At 48.9% G+C, this 20,558-nt stretch overlaps 1 protein-coding gene across 3 annotated transcripts in view; it reads right to left on the bottom strand.

The window, feature by feature from the left end:
• Positions 1–245: 245 nt before the first annotated feature.
• The window catches only part of PRMT8 (protein arginine methyltransferase 8), a 262,574-nt gene continuing 242,261 nt past the window's right edge, over positions 246–20,558 (bottom strand). For all 3 annotated transcript variants that reach the window (XM_068273128.1, XM_068273127.1, XM_068273129.1), the window contains exons 9-10: positions 19,251–19,372; positions 246–507 (exon numbers count right to left, since the gene is read on the bottom strand). In XM_068273128.1, coding sequence (XP_068129229.1) covers positions 424–507; positions 19,251–19,372 — 206 coding nt within the window. In that variant the 3' untranslated portion in view covers positions 246–423. The remainder of the gene's footprint in view (positions 508–19,250; positions 19,373–20,558) is intronic.

Genomic DNA, 20,558 nt, shown 5'->3' with positions numbered 1-20,558 from the left:
CAAGCTCAAGACATGCCAGAATGAGCAAATGAATGAACATTGAACAATAATTCAAACGCTCTCTCCTTTCATCTTCAGCACAGAGATTGTAGATTGAACAGCGAGCACCAATTTATTGCCAAAACACACCTACTGATGAGTAAAATTAAACACCCTCTCTGCAACACAATGGACTTTAATTCCTCAAGACAACAGTCATAACTCAGATGTGAGGAAAAAAAACAAACCACAAGTTAATTGCTCATCTCGTTTATTGGTTACTTCCGACAGGTTAATTACGCCAATCGAGTTTTACGTTATAGGTGCCAGCACAGTTGGCCATCATCCTTATCCTCGTCCTCGTCTGACCTGAGCTCCCATCGCTGTCTAGCTCTCAGCGAAGTGGCGGCTTCAAGTATGGCAGGATGTGTGTGAGCGGCGGCGCTAGCGCATTTTGTAGTCGTGAGATATGGAGGCTTCGCACAGCTGGCCTTTGAAATCCAGTTCTACCGTGAAGTCCAAATCCCGCTGCAAAGAAAGGAAAAAAAAAAAGCCAGATTAGCTGTGATACTGTAACCCTTATTTATTATAAGCGATCAAATATTTTATTTAGAAATCAGCAGTGTATTTTGTGTCGCTGTTGTGCGATAAATTTGTGAATTGTGTGAACTATGAACGAAAGACCAAGCAATCCGCCCTATCAGGTTTAAAAGGACTTTGCGCAGTGATTAAAAATGAATTCTGGACCTACCTGGGGCTTCCTCTAGCCCACGAGTTACCTCTGTGTCCTCCGGGACACCGTGAAAATAAACTGAAGAGAAAAACAATTGTATCTCTCCTCAGTCTCCTAAAAATGACTTTTTTAGATATCCCGCAGTTTTATTTCATACGGTAAAATTTTTGTTGTTTCATACTTCATTGAAGTATGCCAGAACACAAATCTATGAATTATTGCCCCTTTTTATCTCTTTTCTGCTCTCAGAAGCCATTTACTGACAGGAAATTATCTTGTGGCTGTAATTATCATGCTGTAGTCTGACCCGGTCCCGACCCGGACAGAAACTGTCACTTGCATACCTGATGTTTTTAACTCTTTCAGGCAAAGAAAGAAAAAAAGGAACACAGCCTAGTTATGTGTGTGCTTGGCACTGTACATACCCATGTCTATCTCATCATGTCACCTCAGTTGTCCTTTAAAGAGAACCTGTACTGAGTAAAATTATTTAAAATAAACACATGAGGTAACTTCAAATGAACATTACATAGTTACCTTGCCATCAGTTCTTCTGGAAAGCTCACCATTTTCTTCTGACAATGATCACTTCTAGTTCTGACAACATTTTGTCAGAAATGAAATATATCAGTTGCTGTCAGTTACAGCTGAGAGGAGAACTGATGTGTCCATGGCTCAAGTGGGCGATGTTACAGTGTAACAGTGTGCTGACCAGGAAGCTCTTATGGGGTAATGGCCATTTTCAAAATGGAGAACGGAGAATTCCATTGATCACAGTTGACAAACAAGACACAGGAGAGGCAAAAGAGATTGAGGAGTAGACTACACTGCAGGTAAGTATGACTTGTGTATGGTTATTTTGACTTTTAATTTTCAGTACAGGTTTTCTTTAAGGATCTTGCGCATGCCCGATACAGTCTTTTTCGCGTGATGATGCCACAGGTGATGGACGGCTGGGTCTCTGTACTGCACATGTGCAACTTTTGCCAAAGTCGCAAACCCACCGGAGACGCTAGTGGGACCACGGAGGGGACCCAGAGGACCTCAAGGGACCTCGCGGGCTGACTCACAAATCACAGCGCGATTGCATTTCAAGTTGTTGTTACGTATACCCACTCCATAGGTTGTTGGCGCACTTATCATGTGATCTAACTGGTGCCATGGCGTGACTGCATTTGCGATTTATGATAGAACAAGGAAAAAGATAATCGTAAGAAAATCATACATAGCACCGCAATTGCTTTGCGACTGTACTTGGTACACAACCGCAGAGACACCAAAAATGCAGCAGGACTGATTTTTGCGATCGGGTAAAATCGGGATCACAATTGTGATGCAATGATGGGAACGTACACGCAATTTCCATTGGAAAGCTTATGTCCTGGTGCAAACGGTCGATAAAGGGATTATGAAGTTGATACTGTACTAGCATAATTGTTTTCAAGCACTGTTGATTAGAGTTGGGCCGAACGGTTCGCCGGCGAACGTGGTTCGCGCGAACGTAGGTGGTTCGTGTGCGGATACCGCACGCGAAACCTTTTGCGGAAGAAGTTCGGTTCGCCCCATAATGCACTGAGGGTCAACTTTGACCCTCTACATCACAGTCAGCAGGCCCAGTGTAGCCAATTAGGCTACACTAGCCCCTGGAGCCCCACCCCCCCTTATATAAGGCAGGCAGCGGCGGCCATTACGGCCACTCGTGTGCCTGCATTAGTGAGAGTAGGGCGAGCTGCTGCAGTCTCTCATATAGGGAAAGATTAGTTAGGCTTAACTTCTTCCTGGCTGCATACCTGTTCTGTTCAGTGAGCCCTCAGCCCACTGCATACCTGTACTGTGATCCTGCCACTGCATACCTGTTCAGTGATCCTGCCACTGCATACCTGTTCAGTGATCCTGCCACTGCATACCTATTCTGTTCAGTGAGCCCTCAGCCCACTGCATACCTGTACTGTGATCCTGCCACTCCATACCTGTTCAGTGATCCTGCCACTGCATACCTGTTCTGTTCAGTGAGCCCTCAGCCCACTGCATACCTGTACTGTGATCCTGCCACTGCATACCTGTTCAGTGATCCTGCCACTGCATACCTGTTCAGTGATCCTGCCACTGCATACCTGTTCTGTTCAGTGAGCCCTCAGCCCACTGCATACCTGTACTGTGATCCTGCCACTCCATACCTTTTCAGTGATCCTGCCACTGCATACCTGTTCTGTTCAGTGAGCCCTCAGCCCACTGCATACCTGTACTGTGATCCTGCCACTCCATACCTGTTCAGTGATCCTGCCACTGCATACCTGTTCAGTGATCCTGCCACTGCATACCTGTTCTGTGAACCCGCCACTGTATACCTGTTCTGTTCAGTGGACCCGCCACTGTATACCTGTTCTGTGAACCCGCCACTGTATACCTGTTCTGTTCAGTGGACCCGCCACTGTATACCTGTTCTGTTCAGTGGACCCGCCACTGTATACCTGTTCTGTTCAGTGGACCCGCCACTGTATACCTGTTCAGTGAACCCGCCACTGCATACCTGTTGTGTTCATTGAACCTGCCACTGCATACCTGTTGTGTTCAGTGAACCTGCCACTGCATACCTGTTCTGTGAACCCGCCACTGTATACCTGTTCTGTTCAGTGGACCCGCCACTGTATACCTGTTCAGTGAACCCGCCACTGTATACCTGTTCTGTTCAGTGGACCCGCCACTGTATACCTGTTTAGTGAACACGCCACTGCATACCTATTGTGTTCAGTGATCCTGCCACTGCATACCTGTTCTGTGAACCCGCCACTGTATACCTGTTCTGTTCAGTGGACCCGCCACTGTATACCTGTTCTGTTCAGTGGACCCGCCACTGTATACCTGTTCTGTTCAGTGGACCCGCCACTGTATACCTGTTCTGTTCAGTGGACCCGCCACTGTATACCTGTTCTGTTCAGTGGACCCGCCACTGTATACCTGTTTAGTGAACACGCCACTGCATACCTATTGTGTTCAGTGATCCTGCCACTGCATACCTGTTCTGTGAACCCGCCACTGTATACCTGTTCTGTTCAGTGGACCCGCCACTGTATACCTGTTCTGTGAACCCGCCACTGTATACCTGTTCTGTTCAGTGGACCCGCCACTGTATACCTGTTCTGTTCAGTGGACCCGCCACTGTATACCTGTTCTGTTCAGTGGACCCGCCACTGTATACCTGTTCTGTGAACCCGCCACTGTATACCTGTTCTGTTCAGTGGACCCGCCACTGTATACCTGTTTAGTGAACACGCCACTGCATACCTATTGTGTTCAGTGATCCTGCCACTGCATACCTGTTCTGTGAACCCGCCACTGTATACCTGTTCTGTTCAGTGAACCCACCGCATCAGTGCGCATACCTGTGCAGTTAAGTGAACCCACCTACCTACGTGAGTGCACGCAGTGTGATATACCACTCCGTGCATACCCAATATGGACAAAACAGGTAGAGGAAGAGGAAGAGGTAGTGGCAGAGGCAGAGGAAGGCCACCCGGCAGGTCTGCGCGAGGTCGTGTAAATGTAATTTCGTGTGGACCTGGCCCACAGTACAGTGCTCGGAAGAAGGCACGTCCCATCACCTCCCAAGATTGTCAGGACGTGGTTGAGTATTTAGCGACACAGAACACCTCATCTTGCTCAGCCACCAGCGCTACTACTAGCACCACTTCCGCTGCATTTGACACTTCGCAAGAATTATTTAGTGTTGAAATCACTGATGCACAGCCATTGTTGTTACAGCCAGATGAATTTTCACCAGCTAATATGTCTGAGTTACGCGGCAACACTATGGATGTAACGTGTCAGGAGGATGAAGGACCTACTGATGGTGCAAGTTTGGATTTGTCTGAGGCAAGCGAAGCTGGGCAGGATGACTACGATGATGACGGTAATAGGGATCCTCTGTATGTTCCCAATAGAGGAGATGAAGAGGGGGACAGTTCAGAGGGGGAGTCAGAGAGTAGTAGGAGGAGAGAAGTTGCTGAAAGAAGCTGGGGCAGCTCTTCGTCAGAAACAGCTGGTGGCAGAGTCCGGCACCATGTATCGCCACCTATGTACAGCCAGCCAACTTGCCCTTCAGCATCAGCTGCTGAGGTCCCCATAGTGCCCACATCCCAGGGTGGCTCAGCGGTGTGGAAATTTTTTAATGTGTGTGCCTCAGATCGGACCAAAGCCATCTGTTCGCTCTGCCAACAAAAATTGAGCCGTGGAAAGGCCAACACTCACGTAGGGACAAGTGCCTTACGAAGGCACCTGGAGAAAAGGCACAAACAGCAATGGGATGGCCACCTGAGCAAAAGCAGCAGCAGCACACAAAAGAAAAGTCACCCTCCTTCTCCTCTTCCTCCTTCAGGTGCATCATCTGCTTCTGCCGCTTTCTCCTTTGCACCTTCACAGGCACCCTCCTCCACTCCGCCTCTGCCCTTGAGCGCTTCCTGCTCCTCTGCCCACAGCAGCAGTCAGGTGTCCGTGAAGGAAATGTTTGAGCGGAAGAAGCCACTTTTGGCCAGTCACCCCCTTGCCCGGCGTCTGACAGCTGGCGTGGCGGAACTGTTAGCTCGCCAGCTGTTACCATACCGGCTGGTGGACTCTGAGGCCTTCCGTAAATTTGTGGCCATCGGAACACCGCAGTGGAAGATGCCAGGCCGCACTTATTTTTCGAGAAAGGCCATACCCCAACTGCACCGTGAAGTTGAGAGGCAAGTGGTGTCATCTCTTGCGAAGAGCGTTGGGTCAAGGGTACACCTGACCACGGATGGCTGGTCTGCCAAGCACGGGCAGGGCCGCTACATTACCTACACAGCCCATTGGGTGAACCTGGTGGTGAACGATGGCAAGCAGAAAGCGGCGGACCAAATTGTGACACCTCCACGGCTTGCAGGCAGGCCTCCTGCCACCTCCTCTCCTCCTGCTACATGCTCTTCGCTGTCCTCCTCCTCCTCCTTGGCTGAGTGGCAGTTCTCCTCTCCAGCTACACAGCCCCAGCTCCGCAGGGCCTATGCTGCATGCCAGGTACGACGGTGTCACGCCATCTTAGACATGGCTTGTCTCAAAGCGGAGAGTCACACTGGAGCAGCTCTCCTGGCTGCTCTTAAGAAACAGGTGGATGAGTGGCTGACCCCGCACCACCTGGAGATAGGCAACGTGGTGTGCGACAACGGCAGCAATCTGCTTGCCGCTTTGCATATGGGGAAGCTGACACACATACCCTGCATGGCACATGTCATGAATCTAGTGGTTCAAAGATTTGTGGCAAAGTACCCTGGCTTAGCGGATGTCCTGAAGCAGGCCAGGAAGTTCTGTGGGCATTTGAGGCACTCTTACACAGCCATGGCACGATTTGCAGAAATTCAGCGTAAAAACAACATGCCGGTGAGACGCCTCATTTGCGATAGCCCCACTCGCTGGAACTCGACCCTGCTCATGTTCTCCCGCCTGCTAGAACAGAAGAAAGCCGTCACCCAGTACCTCTACAACTGGAGTAGAACGAAACAGTCTGGGAAGATGGGGATGTTCTGGCCCGACAACTGGACACTGATGAAAAATGCATGCAGGCTCATGCGGCCGTTTGAGGAGGTGACCAACCTGGTGAGCCGCAGTGAGGGCACCATCAGCGACTTAATTCCCTACGCGTACTTCTTGGAGCGTGCTGTGCGTAGAGTGGCGGATGAAGCTGCGAATGAGCGTGACCAGGAACCGTTACGGCAGGAACAGGCATGGGACCAATTTTCATCAGACCCAGCTGTTTCCTCAACACCTGCGGCAGCACAGAGGGGGGAGGAGGAGGAAGAAGAGAGGTCGTGTGCAGAAGACGAGTCAGACTCAGAGGATGATGAGCAAGGTGTTTCTTTGGGGGAGGAGGAGGAGGAGGAGGAGGGGACAGCGGCAGGAGAACAACCGCAGCAGGCGTCGCAGGGGGCTTGTGCTGCTCAACCTTCCCGTGGTATTGTTCGCGGCTGGGGGGAGGAGGTTGACTTACCTGACGTCACTGAGGAAGAGCAAGAGGAGATGGAGGGTACTGGATCCGACTTTGTGCAGATGTCGTCTTTTATGCTGTCCTGCCTGTTGAGGGACCCCCGTATAAAAAACCTCAAGGGGAATGAGCTGTACTGGGTGGCCACACTACTAGACCCTCGGTACAGGCACAAAGTGGCGGACCTGTTACCAACTCACCGGAAGGTGGAAAGGATGCAGCACATGCAGAACCAGCTGTCAACTATGCTTTACAATGCCTTTAAGGGTGATGTGACGGCACAACGCCAGCAAGGTACCACTGCCACTAATCCTCCTCCCGTGTCCACGCAGTCAAAGACAGGACGCTCCAGCGATCTCATGGTGATGTCGGACATGCGGACGTTCTTTAGTCCAACGCCTCGCCGTAGCCCTTCCGGATCCACCCTCCACCAACGCCTCGACCGGCAGGTAGCCGACTACCTGGCCTTAAGTGTGGATGTAGACACTGCTGTGAACAGCGATGAGGAACCCTTGAACTACTGGGTGCGCAGGCTTGACCTGTGGCCAGAGCTGTCCCAATTTGCCATCCAACTTCTCTCCTGCCCTGCCGCAAGCGTCCTCTCAGAAAGGACCTTCAGCGCAGCTGGAGGCATTGTCACAGAGAAGAGAAGTCGCCTAAGTCACAAAAGTGTTAAGTACCTCACCTTTATCAAAATGAATGAGGCATGGATCCCGGAGGGCTGCTGCCCGCCCCAAGACTAAGTCAGTCCCCGCACACACAGCATCTCTGCCTGCACGCCGTGTGACTGGCTGCCTGGCCTGCCCCAAAAAGACTAAGTCGCTCCCAGTCCCTCCACACAGCATGTCTGCCTGCAGGCCGCTTCACTACCTTCTCCGCCACCACCAACAGGGTCCGGGACTCCAGGCGGATTGCTGAATTTTTTAGGCCGCTGCTAGCAGCGGCCACTGTAATAATTTTTATGGTGCGTGTACATGACTGCCTAATTTTTCTGGCTGCACTGAGGGCAGCTGCAACAACAAAAGAAAAGGCATGTACATGCGCCCATTCCCCTTCGTGATCATTACCTTGCCGTGGTGAAGGGGCTTGCGTATCACAATGAAGCAATGACCGGCGCCTAGATGAGTGTCTCGGGGGGCACACAAAAGATAATAAGGTCGTTGCTTCATTGTGGTCAGACCAAATTTGATCAGCTGGACAGTCACTGTTCTGTCATTCAGCTACATCAGCCAGGCCGACCATATGGGCTGTAAAGCCACCAAAACCTGCACTCTCGCCATGGTGCGCACCAGTCCAGCACGGCCGTCACTAGTACAAACAGCTGTTTGCGGTGCGTTACACGGTGAGTTTGGTGTGTCAGTGTGAAGCAGTACCTTAATTACACTACCTGATTGATGTATACACATGCAAGATGTTTTAAAGCACTTTAGGCCTGTCATTTAGCATTCAATGTGATTTCTGCCCTTAAAACGCTGCTTTGCGTCAAATCCAGATTTTTCCCGGGGACTTTTGGCGTGTATCCCACTCCGCCATGCCCCCCTCCAGGTGTTAGACCCCTTGAAACATCTTTTCCATCACTTTTGTGGCCAGCATAATTATTTTTTTTTTTCAAAGTTCGCATCCCCATTGAAGTCTATTGCGGTTCGCGAACTTTAACGCGAACCGAACGTTCCGCGAAAGTTCGCGAACCCGGTTCGCGAACCTAAAATCGGAGGTTCGGCCCAACTCTACTGTTGATATGTCTCAATTGTTTTAGGATAGGTGTTGTTACTGGAGTTAGAAATAACTTTATACTTGGGCGAATTATCCAGTCAGATTTCTTTCTAGTCTTTGAGCGCATTGTATAGCACTTTTTCACAATTTATAGAGCATTTCTAATGTATGGGATGTTCTAATTTTTTGGTGCGACGTTTTAGTGCACTGTATAGTCCTAGAGCGGACGTTGTAGCCGCATATGTGATTGGCTAGCGGCGTGCAACGTTACCGGCGCTTGGTTCACCATGTTTACATGTTTTTGAGCGGACCGAGTAGCCCTGATTGCCATTGGTTCCTTTTTTTCCAGACCAATCTTCATGATTGGCTGGCTTGGCAAGGGGGCGTCACATCTTTACGATGTGACTTTATCGCCGCATTGATTTGTAGTCTCTGAGCGGACGCGGTAGCCGCTCACTTCATTGGTCAGGGTCATGCGACGTTAGTAGCGCATGGACTGCAGTCCTATGGCGGACGTTATAGCTGCCTTGCTGATTGGACGGTTATGTGCGGCTTTTTCGGCGCATGGTTTAGAGCGGACTTTGTAGCCGCTTATCTGATTGGCTGATTTGCCTGAAGTCTTCACCCGGACGTTGTAACTGATTATCCTAGTGGCTGAATTTGAACACAATGAATGAAGCGCAGCCGTGTTCCTAGAGTGCTGGCAGGTGCCTCTAAGTGTTTAATTATTTATTTACTTATATATTTGCAGCATTGATTTATGATAATTCAGCTACTGCGCTCTTTAACATCTATTTGGGAAAATTAGACAGGCAGTTACAGCCTTTTCCTATTGGTAGTATATACAGTAGATCATGAATATTTATATATGCAGATAGTGCAGTTTCCCATAAGGCCCTCCAGTTGAGTATATATACAGGGTGCTTTGTGAAAATGATTGTAGTGTGTTTTTGCCATCTGATGAAAGAGTGATGCTCTGAAACGTCGTGAGTCATGGCGACCCGGCACACTAATTTTTCATGCCTTTTTTAATAGATAAATAAAAAGCAGATTTTTAGACGGCGCGGATCCTGAAAATGTATCTGGTGCAAATGGTCTATAAAGAACATAATAGGAATAGCCAGTGGAAGAGAGTGTTTAATCCAGAGCTAAAGGTGCCCATGAATGGTACAATTTTTAGTGAATGATCATATTTTCAATTACCACATTTTTTCTGTATATAAGACGCTCCAGAACATAAGACGCACCTAGGTTTAGAGGGCAAAAAATGGGTAAATAAACAGGAAAATGTTATGCTAAACCTGCCCCCTGTTTGGCCTCCGCTCCGCCATTTGGCCTTCTCTGTCCCCCGTTTGGCCTCTTCTGTTCCCTGTTTGGCCTCGGCTGCGATGATGTGTCTCAGCTCCCCCAATGTGTCTCCACTCTCCAGCTCCCCCCAGGAATCCTCCACTGCCCCGTGTGTGTAAGTATGAGAAGCAGCGGTACAGCTCAACTCATCGATGGCTCCAGCGGTGATCACAGGCCTGTCTTCTCACGCGCTGCTCCCTCTAGTGTTGGCTTCTGTTTATCGCATCATCATCAGAAGCCAACACTAGGGGGAGCAGTGCGGGAGAGGAGAGGCATGTGATCACCGCTGGAGCCATTGAGGAGGTGAGCTGCACTGCCGTTTCTCATAGTTACACACGGGGGGCAGCGGAGGACACCTGGGGGGAGCAGGAGACACACACGGGGAGACATTATAGGGTGTGCCCGACATCCTGGCGGGTTGCCGATTTGTATTGGTAAGAGTTTGTAAGTCAGGGACTCCCTGTATTCGGTGTACAGGACTCCCTGTGTTTTTGGGGGAGAAAAAGTGAGTCTTATATGCTGAAAAATACAGTAGATTTTTCAGATCATATTGTATAAAAAATAGAAGCTGATGGGCCCAGTCCATCCTGAACGATTGCATTATCGATTGTTTCCTTAACCTGCTTGGTGGTAATGCCGAGCTAGGGTTGGGGCAGAAAACCGCAGTTCAGAGCGGTAACTCCGACCTGCACTCGGGGTCGCCGCCGGAGGCTGTATGCAGAGCAATGCACGCAGCAGGTGTTTCAACTTACATCCCGACGTCTACCGCCATTCTTCTTCCGCTCCTCCGGAGTTCTGCTTCTCCCTGGTGAGACTGCCTGACGACAGCCGGCAATCTCATTTTAGGGTTACAGTGCCACCTGGAGGACGGAAGGAAAACTGCAGTGCTGAATCCCAGGGAGGTGAAGGAGAGCTGGGCTGCTGCAGATCTCCCTACCAGCATGATTTTTTCCAGGTTTTAGGGTCTGAAAGCATGCAAAAAATGGCACCGCTTTTTGACCCTAAAATACGGAAAGAATCTTAAAGAGGAACTCCAGTGAAAATAATGTAATAAAAAAAGTGCTTCATTTTTACCATAATGTATAAATGATTTAGTCAGTGTTTGCTCATTGTAAAATCTATCCTCTCCCAGATTTACATTCTGACATGTATTACATGGTGACATTGTTACTGTGGGCAGGTTATGTAGCTGCTCCTAGCTGTTTTGGCTGTTACAGACAGCTCTAAACAGCCATTTCCTGTCTGTGAACATTGTTACATTGTGGCAGTTTGCCCAGAGTACCGCGGTCCCAGAGCTTCTTGTGGGAGGGGTTTCAGCACAAAATCAGTCATACAGCGCCCCCTGATGGTCTGTTTGTGAAAATCATTATATTTTTAATGTAAAAGGGGGTATCAGCTACTGATTGGGATAAAGTTAAATTCTTGGTCGGAGTTTCTCTTTAACACCAAGGGGGTTAAAGAAATGGTCAATCCGCATGTCAGATTTTTTTTTTTACAGATACAATTGTCGCTGGTTTACATACGAATAAAACCTGGATTCTTTAATGCCGTGGATCGAATAAATACAATCTCTCCTCTCGATCGAAATATTCTTAGAAAAATTAAAAGATTGTTCGCTATACATGACGCCATTGATGGATACTTTAAAACGGACCTGAACTCAAAACATCCTTTCTGCTGTAAAAGATAAACAACAGCATAATAACATTTAAAGAAAAACATTAATTTGTTACGGCTGATACACATCCTGCAATACATCAGTGATGTGTCTACCTCCTGCTTTCATGGAAGCAGACAAAGGGCTAACATCCTATGTTTGCTAATTAGCTGCTCTGCCGAGGGAGCCAGCTAAGAGATCAAATTACACACAATTAGTCACAGATGAGGGGGAATTAGACAGGCTAAACGCTCTAATTACATACAGGGTGGATTTCTCTCTGTTTTCCTTCTGTCCTGTGCAAGAGTTCAGGTCCACTTTAACAGTAAACATGGATAGCAGTACAGATAATCAATTATGTGCAGATAATTCTGTTTTGCATGCAAATTTTATTCAGCTTATAATTGGGCTAATCAAAATGAACAGTAAAGGTACATACACACATCGGATTTTTCCAAACGACCGGTCATTTGGACGTCAAATCGGTCGTTCAGCTGATAACACTGCATTTGACCGATCCGCCAAGTGGATCCGTCTTACCAGCTGAACCACCCTTTGCACACCCGCCCGATTTGACGTCCAAACGACCGGTCGTTTGGAAAAATCCGACGCGTGTACACACCTTAAAGGGAACTTTCAGGGAGTGTGAAAAAAAAAATCCATATCCACTTACCTGGGGCTTCCTCCAGCCCGTGGCAGGCAGGAGGTGCCCTCGCCGCAGCTCCAGAGGCACTCGGTTGTCTCCGGTGGCCGACCCGACCTGGCCAGGCCCGGCTGTCAGGTCGGGCTCTGCTGTGCTCCAATCTGCGCCTCACGGGGGTGTGCTGACGTCATTGGACGTCCTGCAGGCTGTACTGCGCAGGCGCAGCAGTTCTGCACTTGCGCAGTACAGCCCAGAGGACGTCCAATGACGTCATTGCGTCCGCGTGGGATGCAGAAGAGCCCGTCCTTGGAGCGCACAAGAGCCCGACCTGGCAGCCGGCCTGGCCAGGCCGGGTCGGCCACCTGAGACCACTGGGAGCCTGCGGAGCGGCGGTGAGGGCACCTCCTGCCTGTCACGGGCTGGAGGAAGCCCCAGGTAAGTAGATATGGATTTTTATTTTTTTTTCACACTCCCTGAACCTTCCCTTCAAGGGCATTGGATTGGCACCATTGCATGCTGCATGTAATTTGCATTAAATCTGCATGCAATGCAAGCCAGGGTGGTTAGCATGCCATTGACTGCCCTTGTATAGCACACTTTGATTGAGCTAATATTGGCTATTTTGGGCTGCCATCTGCTGAACGGCTGTTCATCACTCCTGGCCAAAAACCTAATGTCCCAGGGCGGATTAGTTCCACCGGATAAGCAGGAGAGAGTGTGTCGTGCAACCATGGCAACCTGTTACCGATAAACAGGGAAACGCCACTCACTGCTTTCACTGGCACACTGATGGCTTCTGTATAGTGGCTGAAAGAGGACCTGTTTCAGGAAGCAATAGCCAGACGAGTCTATGGATGGCCTGCAGATGGTGAGCTGGCCATACGCATTTACTGACCTACTATCTGCAGGCTTAAAGGACAACTGAAGTGAGGAGAATATGAAGGCTGCCATATTTATTTCCTTTTAAGCAATACCAGTTGCCTGGCTGTCCTGCTAAACCTCTGCCTGTAATACTTTTAGCCATAGACCTTGAACAAGCATGCAGCAAATCAGGTGTCAGGAAGGGTGTATAAGTGGGGGAATGGTTAGGATTAGATGTCAGGTAGGGTGTTTGTGGGGGTGGTTAGGGTTAGGTAGGGTATTTGTGCGAGGGGGGTAAGTTGGTTAGGGTTAGGTTACAATACAGTGGGCGACATTGCAGGAAGTGACGACAGTGGAACGCACGCTGGAACGTGGAAGAGGTGAGTCATCCCCGCCCTTTGCCTCTTACTATTAGCGGCTGCTACTTAACCTTTTAAAGATGGAGGGGGAGCGCAGATCAGGGGACCCAGGCGAGGGAGGGGGGGTCTGACACCCGACCCCCCTCCCCTTTGCTCAATACCCCCTTCCTGCCCGCTACCCCCTCCAGTTCGGCGGCCCCCCACCCATAGCTTGAGGGGCGGCAGCAATTTTTTTCCAAGTTTGCCTCAGGCGGCAGAAAGTCTAGGGCCGGCCCTGCTCACTTGGCCAGGGTGGCGAGGCCATACCACGCACTCTCAAGCAAAGCATCAGCAGCCAGCCCAGCCAAGACCACCAACACAGGCTGACAAAAGCCCAAATAAAACGGACTATAGAAAGGTGCAAGGAACGATACATAGAGGAATGGAGAAGTGACATAAAGAACTCCCAGAAACTCACTGTCTACCAATCACTACAGAGGGAGTACACAATGGCTCCATATCTGGAGAGGCTACACCACCACGAAGACAGACAGACCCTGAGTCTGTACAGTCTAAGTGCCCACAGCCTGGAGATAGAGACAGGACGACACAGACAGACATGGAAGCCCCGGGAGGAGAGACTGTGCAGGCAATGTGAACAGGGGGTCTTGGAGGATGAGGCCCACTTCGGCACCTGTGAGGACTGTCCACTTCCAGAGACTCTCTGACCAGATCAGGTGTCAGGTAGGGTGTTTGCGCGGGGGGTGGTTAGGGATAAGCATCAGGTAGGGTGTTTGTGCAGGGGCGACGGTTAGGGTTAGGTGTCAGGCAGGGTGTTTGTATGTGTGTGTGTGGGGGGAATGGTTAGGCGTCAGGTAGGTAGTTTGTGCTAGGGGGGTTGGTGTTTATGGTTAGATGTCAGGTAGGGTGTTTGTGGGGGGGCGGTTAGGGTTAGGCGTCAGGAAGGGTATTTGTGCAAGGTGAGGTGGGGTGCATAGGGTTAGGCGTTAGGTAGGGTGTCTGTGTGGGGGGAGGTTAGGGGTGTGCATCAGGTAGAATGTTTGTGTGTGAGGGGCTGTTAGGGTTAGATATCAGGATGGGTGTTGGTGCGGGGGGGGGGGGTCAGTTAGGGTTAGGGGTCAGGTAGGGTGTTGTGTGTGTGGAGGGGTGGTTAGGTGTCGGGTTGGGGGAGGGTTCTGTGTGAGAGTAGGGTTAGGTTTAGCAATAGTAACATATTTGTTTTTAATACCAATACTTTAGGATCCTTCCTTACTCTTTAATAATCGGTAAACGTACAGATATTCTACTACTGGCTTTCCTAGGCGCACACATTTCCATGCGCCCTTCTATTGTGTACACGTTGGGGGGGGGGGGGGAGAGCTGGGCATTCTGGCCAGAGCAGAGGTGGAAGATTCATTGGTCTGCAATGGATAACTTCCTGAACATGGTCTGACTCTGAATATCAGTTCTATCAGCAAACATAGGGCTTAATTCATTAAGCTGCACTGTTCAAGGAAAACTATCATGAAAAATTGCAAAGTTTGAAATACATTTAACACATGCAAATAAGAAGTACATTTCCTCCAGAGTAAAATGAGCCATAAATTACTGTTCTCCTATGTTGCTGTCACTCACGGTCGCTAGTAGAAAACTTATAGAACCGACACGTTTTGGGCTAGTCCATCTCTTCCACGTTTTGGGCTAGTCCATCTCTTCCACGTTTTGGGCTAGTCCATCTCTTCCACGTTTTGGGCTAGTCCATCTCTTCCACGTTTTGGGCTAGTCCATCTCTTCCACGTTTTGGGCTAGTCCATCTCTTCATGGGGAATTGTCAGTATTTAATGTATTAAAGCACTCCCTGGAAATGATCTATAAAAAAGATTCAGGCTGCCACCCCCTACCTATTTGCACACTGTTGTGGCAGGTGGGTTGAGCTACCCTTCACTAAGTGCTTTTAAAGTGCTTTTAAAAATAAAGGAAAAGCAGGGAATCCCCCATTAGGAGATAGGCTAGTCCAAAACCTGTCAGTAATGTCATTTTTTCACTGCCTACTATAAGTGACAGCAACATAGGAGAAAAGTAATTTACAGCAAATTTTACTCTGGGAAGAATGTGTTTTCATGTATTTTAAATTTTCCAATTTTTCGCGACAGTGGTCCTTTAAGCAGCGCACCTTAATGTAAAGGAGTGGCCGCTATGCATGCCTTACAGAGCATGCCTTCTTTAGGATCTAAGGAAGTAACGCTCATATCTAAGAAAGGCACGCTCCTATCCAAGGAAGGCACGCTCCTAAGAAAGTCACGCTCCTATCCAAGGAAGGCACGCTCCTAAGAAAGTCACGCTCCTATCTAAGGAAGGCACGCTCCTATCTAAGGAAGTCACGCTCCTATCTAAGGAAGGTACGCTCCCATCTAAGGCTGGCACGCTCCTAAGGAAGGCATGCTCCTATCCAAGGAAGGCACGCTCCTAAGGAAGGCACGCTCCTATCTAAGAAAGGCACGCTCCTAAGGAAGGCATGCTCCTATCCAAGGAAGGCACGCTCCTAAGGAAGGCACGCTCCTATCTAAGAAAGGCACACTCCTAAGGAAGGCACGCTCCTATCCAAGGAAGGCACGCTCCTAAGGAAGGCACGCTCCTAAGGAAGGCATGCTCCTATATTAGGGAGCTCCTATCTAAGGAAGTCACTCTCCTATCTAAGGAAGTCACGCTCCTATCTAAGTAAGGCACGCTCCTAAGTAAGGCATGCTCCTATCTAAGGAAGGCATGCTCCTATCTAAGGAAGGCACGCTCCTATCTAAGGAAGGCACGCTCCTATCTAAGTAAGGCACGCTCCTAAGTAAGGCATGCTCCTATCTAAGGAAGGCACGCTCCTATCTAAGTAAGGCATGCTCCTATCTAAGGAAGGCACGCTCCTATCTAAGTAAGGCACGCTCCTAAGTAAGGCATGCTCCTATCTAAGGAAGGCACGCTCCTATCTAAGGAAGTCACGCTCCTATCTAAGGAAGGCACGCTCCTATCTAAGGAAGGCACACTCCTATCTAAGTAAGGCACGCTCCTAAGTAAGGCATGCTCCTATCTAAGGAAGGCACGCTCCTATCTAAGTAAGGCATGCTCCTATCTAAGGAAGGCACGCTCCTATCTAAGTAAGGCATGCTCCTATCTAAGGAAGGCACGCTCCTATCTAAGGAAGGCACGCTCCTATCTAAGTAAGGCACGCTCCTAAGTAAGGCATGCTCCTATCTAAGGAAGGCACGCTGCTATCTAAGGAAGGCACGCTCCTATCTAAGTAAGGCACGCTCCTATCTAAGTAAGGCACGCTCCTAAGTAAGGCATGCTCCTATCTAAGGAAGGCACGCTCCTATCTAAGGAAGGCACGCTCCTATGTAAGGCACGCTCCTATCTAAGGAAGGCACGCTCCTATCTAAGGAAGGCACGCTCCTATCTAAGGAGGGCACGCTCCTAAGTAAGGCATGCTCCTATCTAAGGAAGGCACGCTCCTAAGAAAGGCACGCTCCTATCCAAGGAAGGCACGCTCCTAAGGAAGTCACGCTCCTATCTAAGGAAGGCACGCTCCTATCTAAGGAAGGCACGCTCCTATCTAAGGAAGGCACGCTCCTATGTAAGGAAGGTACGCTCCCATCTAAGGAAGGCACGCTCCTATCTAAGGAAGGCACGCTCCTATGTAAGGAAGGTACGCTCCCATATAAGGAAGGCACGCTCCTATCTAAGGAAGGCACGCTCCTATCTAAGGAAGGCACGCTCCTATCTAAGGAAGGCACGCTCATATATAAGGAAGGCACGCTCCTAAGGAAGGCACGCTCCTATCTAAGGAAGGCACGCTCCTATCTAAGGAAGGCACGCTACTATCTAAGGAAGGCACGCTCCTAAGTAAGGCATGCTCCTATCTAAGGAAGGCACGCTCCTATCTAAGGAAGTCACGCTCCCATCTAAGGAAGGCACGCTCCTATCTAAGGAAGGCACGCTCCTATCTAAGGAAGGCACGCTCCTATCTAAGGAAGGCACGCTCCTATCTAAGGAAGGCACGCTCCTATCTAAGGAAGGCACGCTCCTAAGGCATGCATTAGCTGCCGCTCCTTCACATTAACCTCCTTAGCGGTAACCCCGTGTGTGACACGGGGTAAGCCGCCGGAGGGTGCCGCTCAGGCCCTGCTGGGCCGATTTTAATAATTTTTTTTTTGCTGGACGCAGCTAGCACTTTGCTAGCTGCGCCAGCACTCTGATCGCCGCCGGCCCCTTTGCGATCGCCGCTATCTGCTGCGGCGCGGGCCCCCCCCCCCCCTCCAGACCCCAGCGCTGCCTGGCCAATCAGTGCCAGGCAGCGCCGAGGGGTGGCCCGGGACTCCCAATGACGTCCCGACGTCAGTGACGTCGGTGACGTCATCCCGCCCCGTCGCCATGGCGACGGGGGAAGCCCTCCAGGAAATCCCGTTCTTTGAACGGGATTTCCTGATCGCCTATCGCCGGAGGCGATCGGCGGGGCTGGGGGGATGCCGCTGAGCAGCGGCTATCATGTAGCGAGCCCTCGGCTCGCTACATGATAAAAAAAAAAAAAAAAATAAAAAAAACTGTTGCGCTTCCCCCTGGCGGTATTTTTCATACCGCCAAGGGGGTTAAGGTGTGCTGCTTTAGCAATGCAGCTTAATGAATCAAGCCCATAGATTTAATTAAGACAGAGCAGGATCATTCACCAGGCAACCTAGGCAGGTACTTGGGGCCTAGTGGGTGTCAAGGGGTCCACCTGCCACCTTCTCTGACCTCTCTCTACTTCAGCTTACCAAAAATAACCCACAATGGGATGCAAAATCTACTACCTTGCCTAGGACCCCATTACATCCTTATCCATCTCTGAAGAGACGCTCCTTAGCAGTTTAGCCTGCTGCTGACACATTCTTAATATGTGAGATACCGTCACACCCCACATACTTCCTGCACAGCGAGAGTTCCGCTCCTCTGGTTAATTCCTATTTTGGAGGGGAGTTCTCGCGCCCCCTGGAGGAAGCGCGCCTTGTACTCAGATGAAGGGGAAGAAATACACATTTCTTATAAAGGAAGATGTTTGCTTCTCGTTAGAGATCAGCATGACAAATGAAGCATATTAGCATTTGTGGATGAATATGCCTCCCCCCCCCCCCCCGTCTCCAATAAGCGATCACGCCGGGGCGCTCATGTGCTGTGTGACGTCACTCGGCGCAGCCACAAGGGAGCAGAACAGACATACGGTGCAGTATATCCGGGTTTGGAGTCGTCAAAGTCGGCCAGGGGAACGGGACGGACCGGAAAAGAGCGGAGGGGGATGGAGGAGAACGGGAAGCATGGTGAGTATTTAATTATGGCTCACCTGGCAACTGCAGCTTCACTTTTTACCAGAGGCTTTCGTATCTGGTATCCTTTAAAGAGACACTGAAGCAAAAAAAAAAAAAAAAAAATGATACTATAATGATTTGTATGTGTAGTACAGCTAAGAAATAAAACATTAGGAGCAGAGACATGAGTGTAATATTGTTTCCAGCACAGGAAGAGTTAAGAAACTCCAGTTGTTATCTATGCAAAAGAGCCATTGAGCTCCAGGACTTTCAAAGTCACAGAGAGCTCTGTCTTCTGAAGCTTGTTATCTCAACTGTCAGTCACTGTATTGTTTGTTTTTCTGCAGAGGACACTTCAAAAGTTCACTGGCCTGCTCTGTAAACTCATTTAGAATGCTGAGTGGTGTGTAAACTGCAAATATTAGAGAATGATGCAATGTTATAGAAAACACTATATAACAAAGTAAAAATATGAGAATATTTTCTTTGCTACTAATGTTCTAGTAATTATCTGTACTACACAACCAATTCATTATATCATATTTTTTTTCGCTTCAGTGTCTCTTTAGGATGGTGCAGACAGAGATTTTCGGTCTCATTGTAGAAGTGACAGATTTATTGTAGCAGATAAGAGTTGCAGAAGTTGTGAACAAGGCTTACGATGTTGTTGGCATTCGGTTTCATGGAGATAGTGCCTAAAAGCTCCTCTCCTCTCCGCACTGTCAGGTAATCCTCCAGGTAGAAGACCGTTTGCTTCCAGTGTGTATAAGGAGCGTCAGGAGCTGCAGGACAGAGAAAGGCAGAGCCGTCAATTCTTCACTACATCAAACAGCGTTTGACCAACCTGGCTAATTTTTGAAATGTAAACATTGGCAGAGATAAGCTTGTGTTTAAGGAAAAAAAAGCAAAATCAGTAATACGAGTACATTTCCTTATAGATTAGAGCCTCGTTCTAAGCTATAGAAGCACACACCAGAGCCGGATTAAGACCATGCAGGAGCAATTGATTAGGTTGACTGGTTGAAGAACCGGCTCTGGGGCACACCAATGTTAAAGTCTGGTACACACCTTCAATTTTGATTGGCCAATCACTCACCGATTTTACTACCTCCATGTAGTATGAAGGCAACAGATATTGAATACTATGAGCAGATTGTGTAAGAGAACCTCATACTAAATGGAGGTGGTAAAACTGGTCAGTGATTGGCCAATCAAAATGTAAGGTGTGTACCAGACTTTAACATGGGTGTGCTTATATGGCTTAGAATGAGCGCTTACTTACACAATCTCGTTACAGTATGCACCTTAATGCTGGGAATACACGTTTCGTTTTTGCCTTCGTTTTAGCCTTCGATTCGTTTGGTAAACGAATCGAGTGTTGAAAACGTATGTGAAAATAGTCATAATCTCATTATAGTTTCGATTAATAGACCCCAAAAACGAACGACTAGTGATCGAACATGTTTGATATTATCTGTCTTTATCCATCTAATCGAACCATTGGTAGGCTTGATGGCTGTTCAGATCGATTATATATTCGTTTATGCCGTCCGTCCCTGTACTACGTTTCGTTTCTTTGCAGCCTTCGATCATTGGAAAAACGAAAATATCAGAATCGAAAAAAAAAAACGAAACCGTGGGTGGTGATATTAACCGTACGATCGATTATTTAGGGAACGAAAAGGAAAAAAGGCACAATCGAAACGAAGGTTTAAACGAAGGCAAAAACGAAACGTGTATTCCCAGCATTAGTCTGCCCAATGATCCTCCCATCCCAGATGTTCGGATACAGAAATCTGGGTCTAGGTCCAGATCCAACTCGTGTCAACAGATAAAAACAACTAGTTTCGACTCATGTTTATCTAAAGAGGGTAGAGTTGGAGGTTTTGTGCACCCCCAAAGTCCTGCCTCCTGCCTCCTGGACTTCTTGAGGAAACACATTTTGCACACCAGTTCAGCAGTGTGGCT

Source organism: Hyperolius riggenbachi, chromosome 3 (genome assembly GCF_040937935.1).
Source record: "Hyperolius riggenbachi isolate aHypRig1 chromosome 3, aHypRig1.pri, whole genome shotgun sequence".
NCBI classification, from domain to species: domain Eukaryota; kingdom Metazoa; phylum Chordata; class Amphibia; order Anura; family Hyperoliidae; genus Hyperolius; species Hyperolius riggenbachi.
Note: the sequence above shows the minus strand (reverse complement) of the source record. Positions and strands in the feature narration are given on the sequence as shown.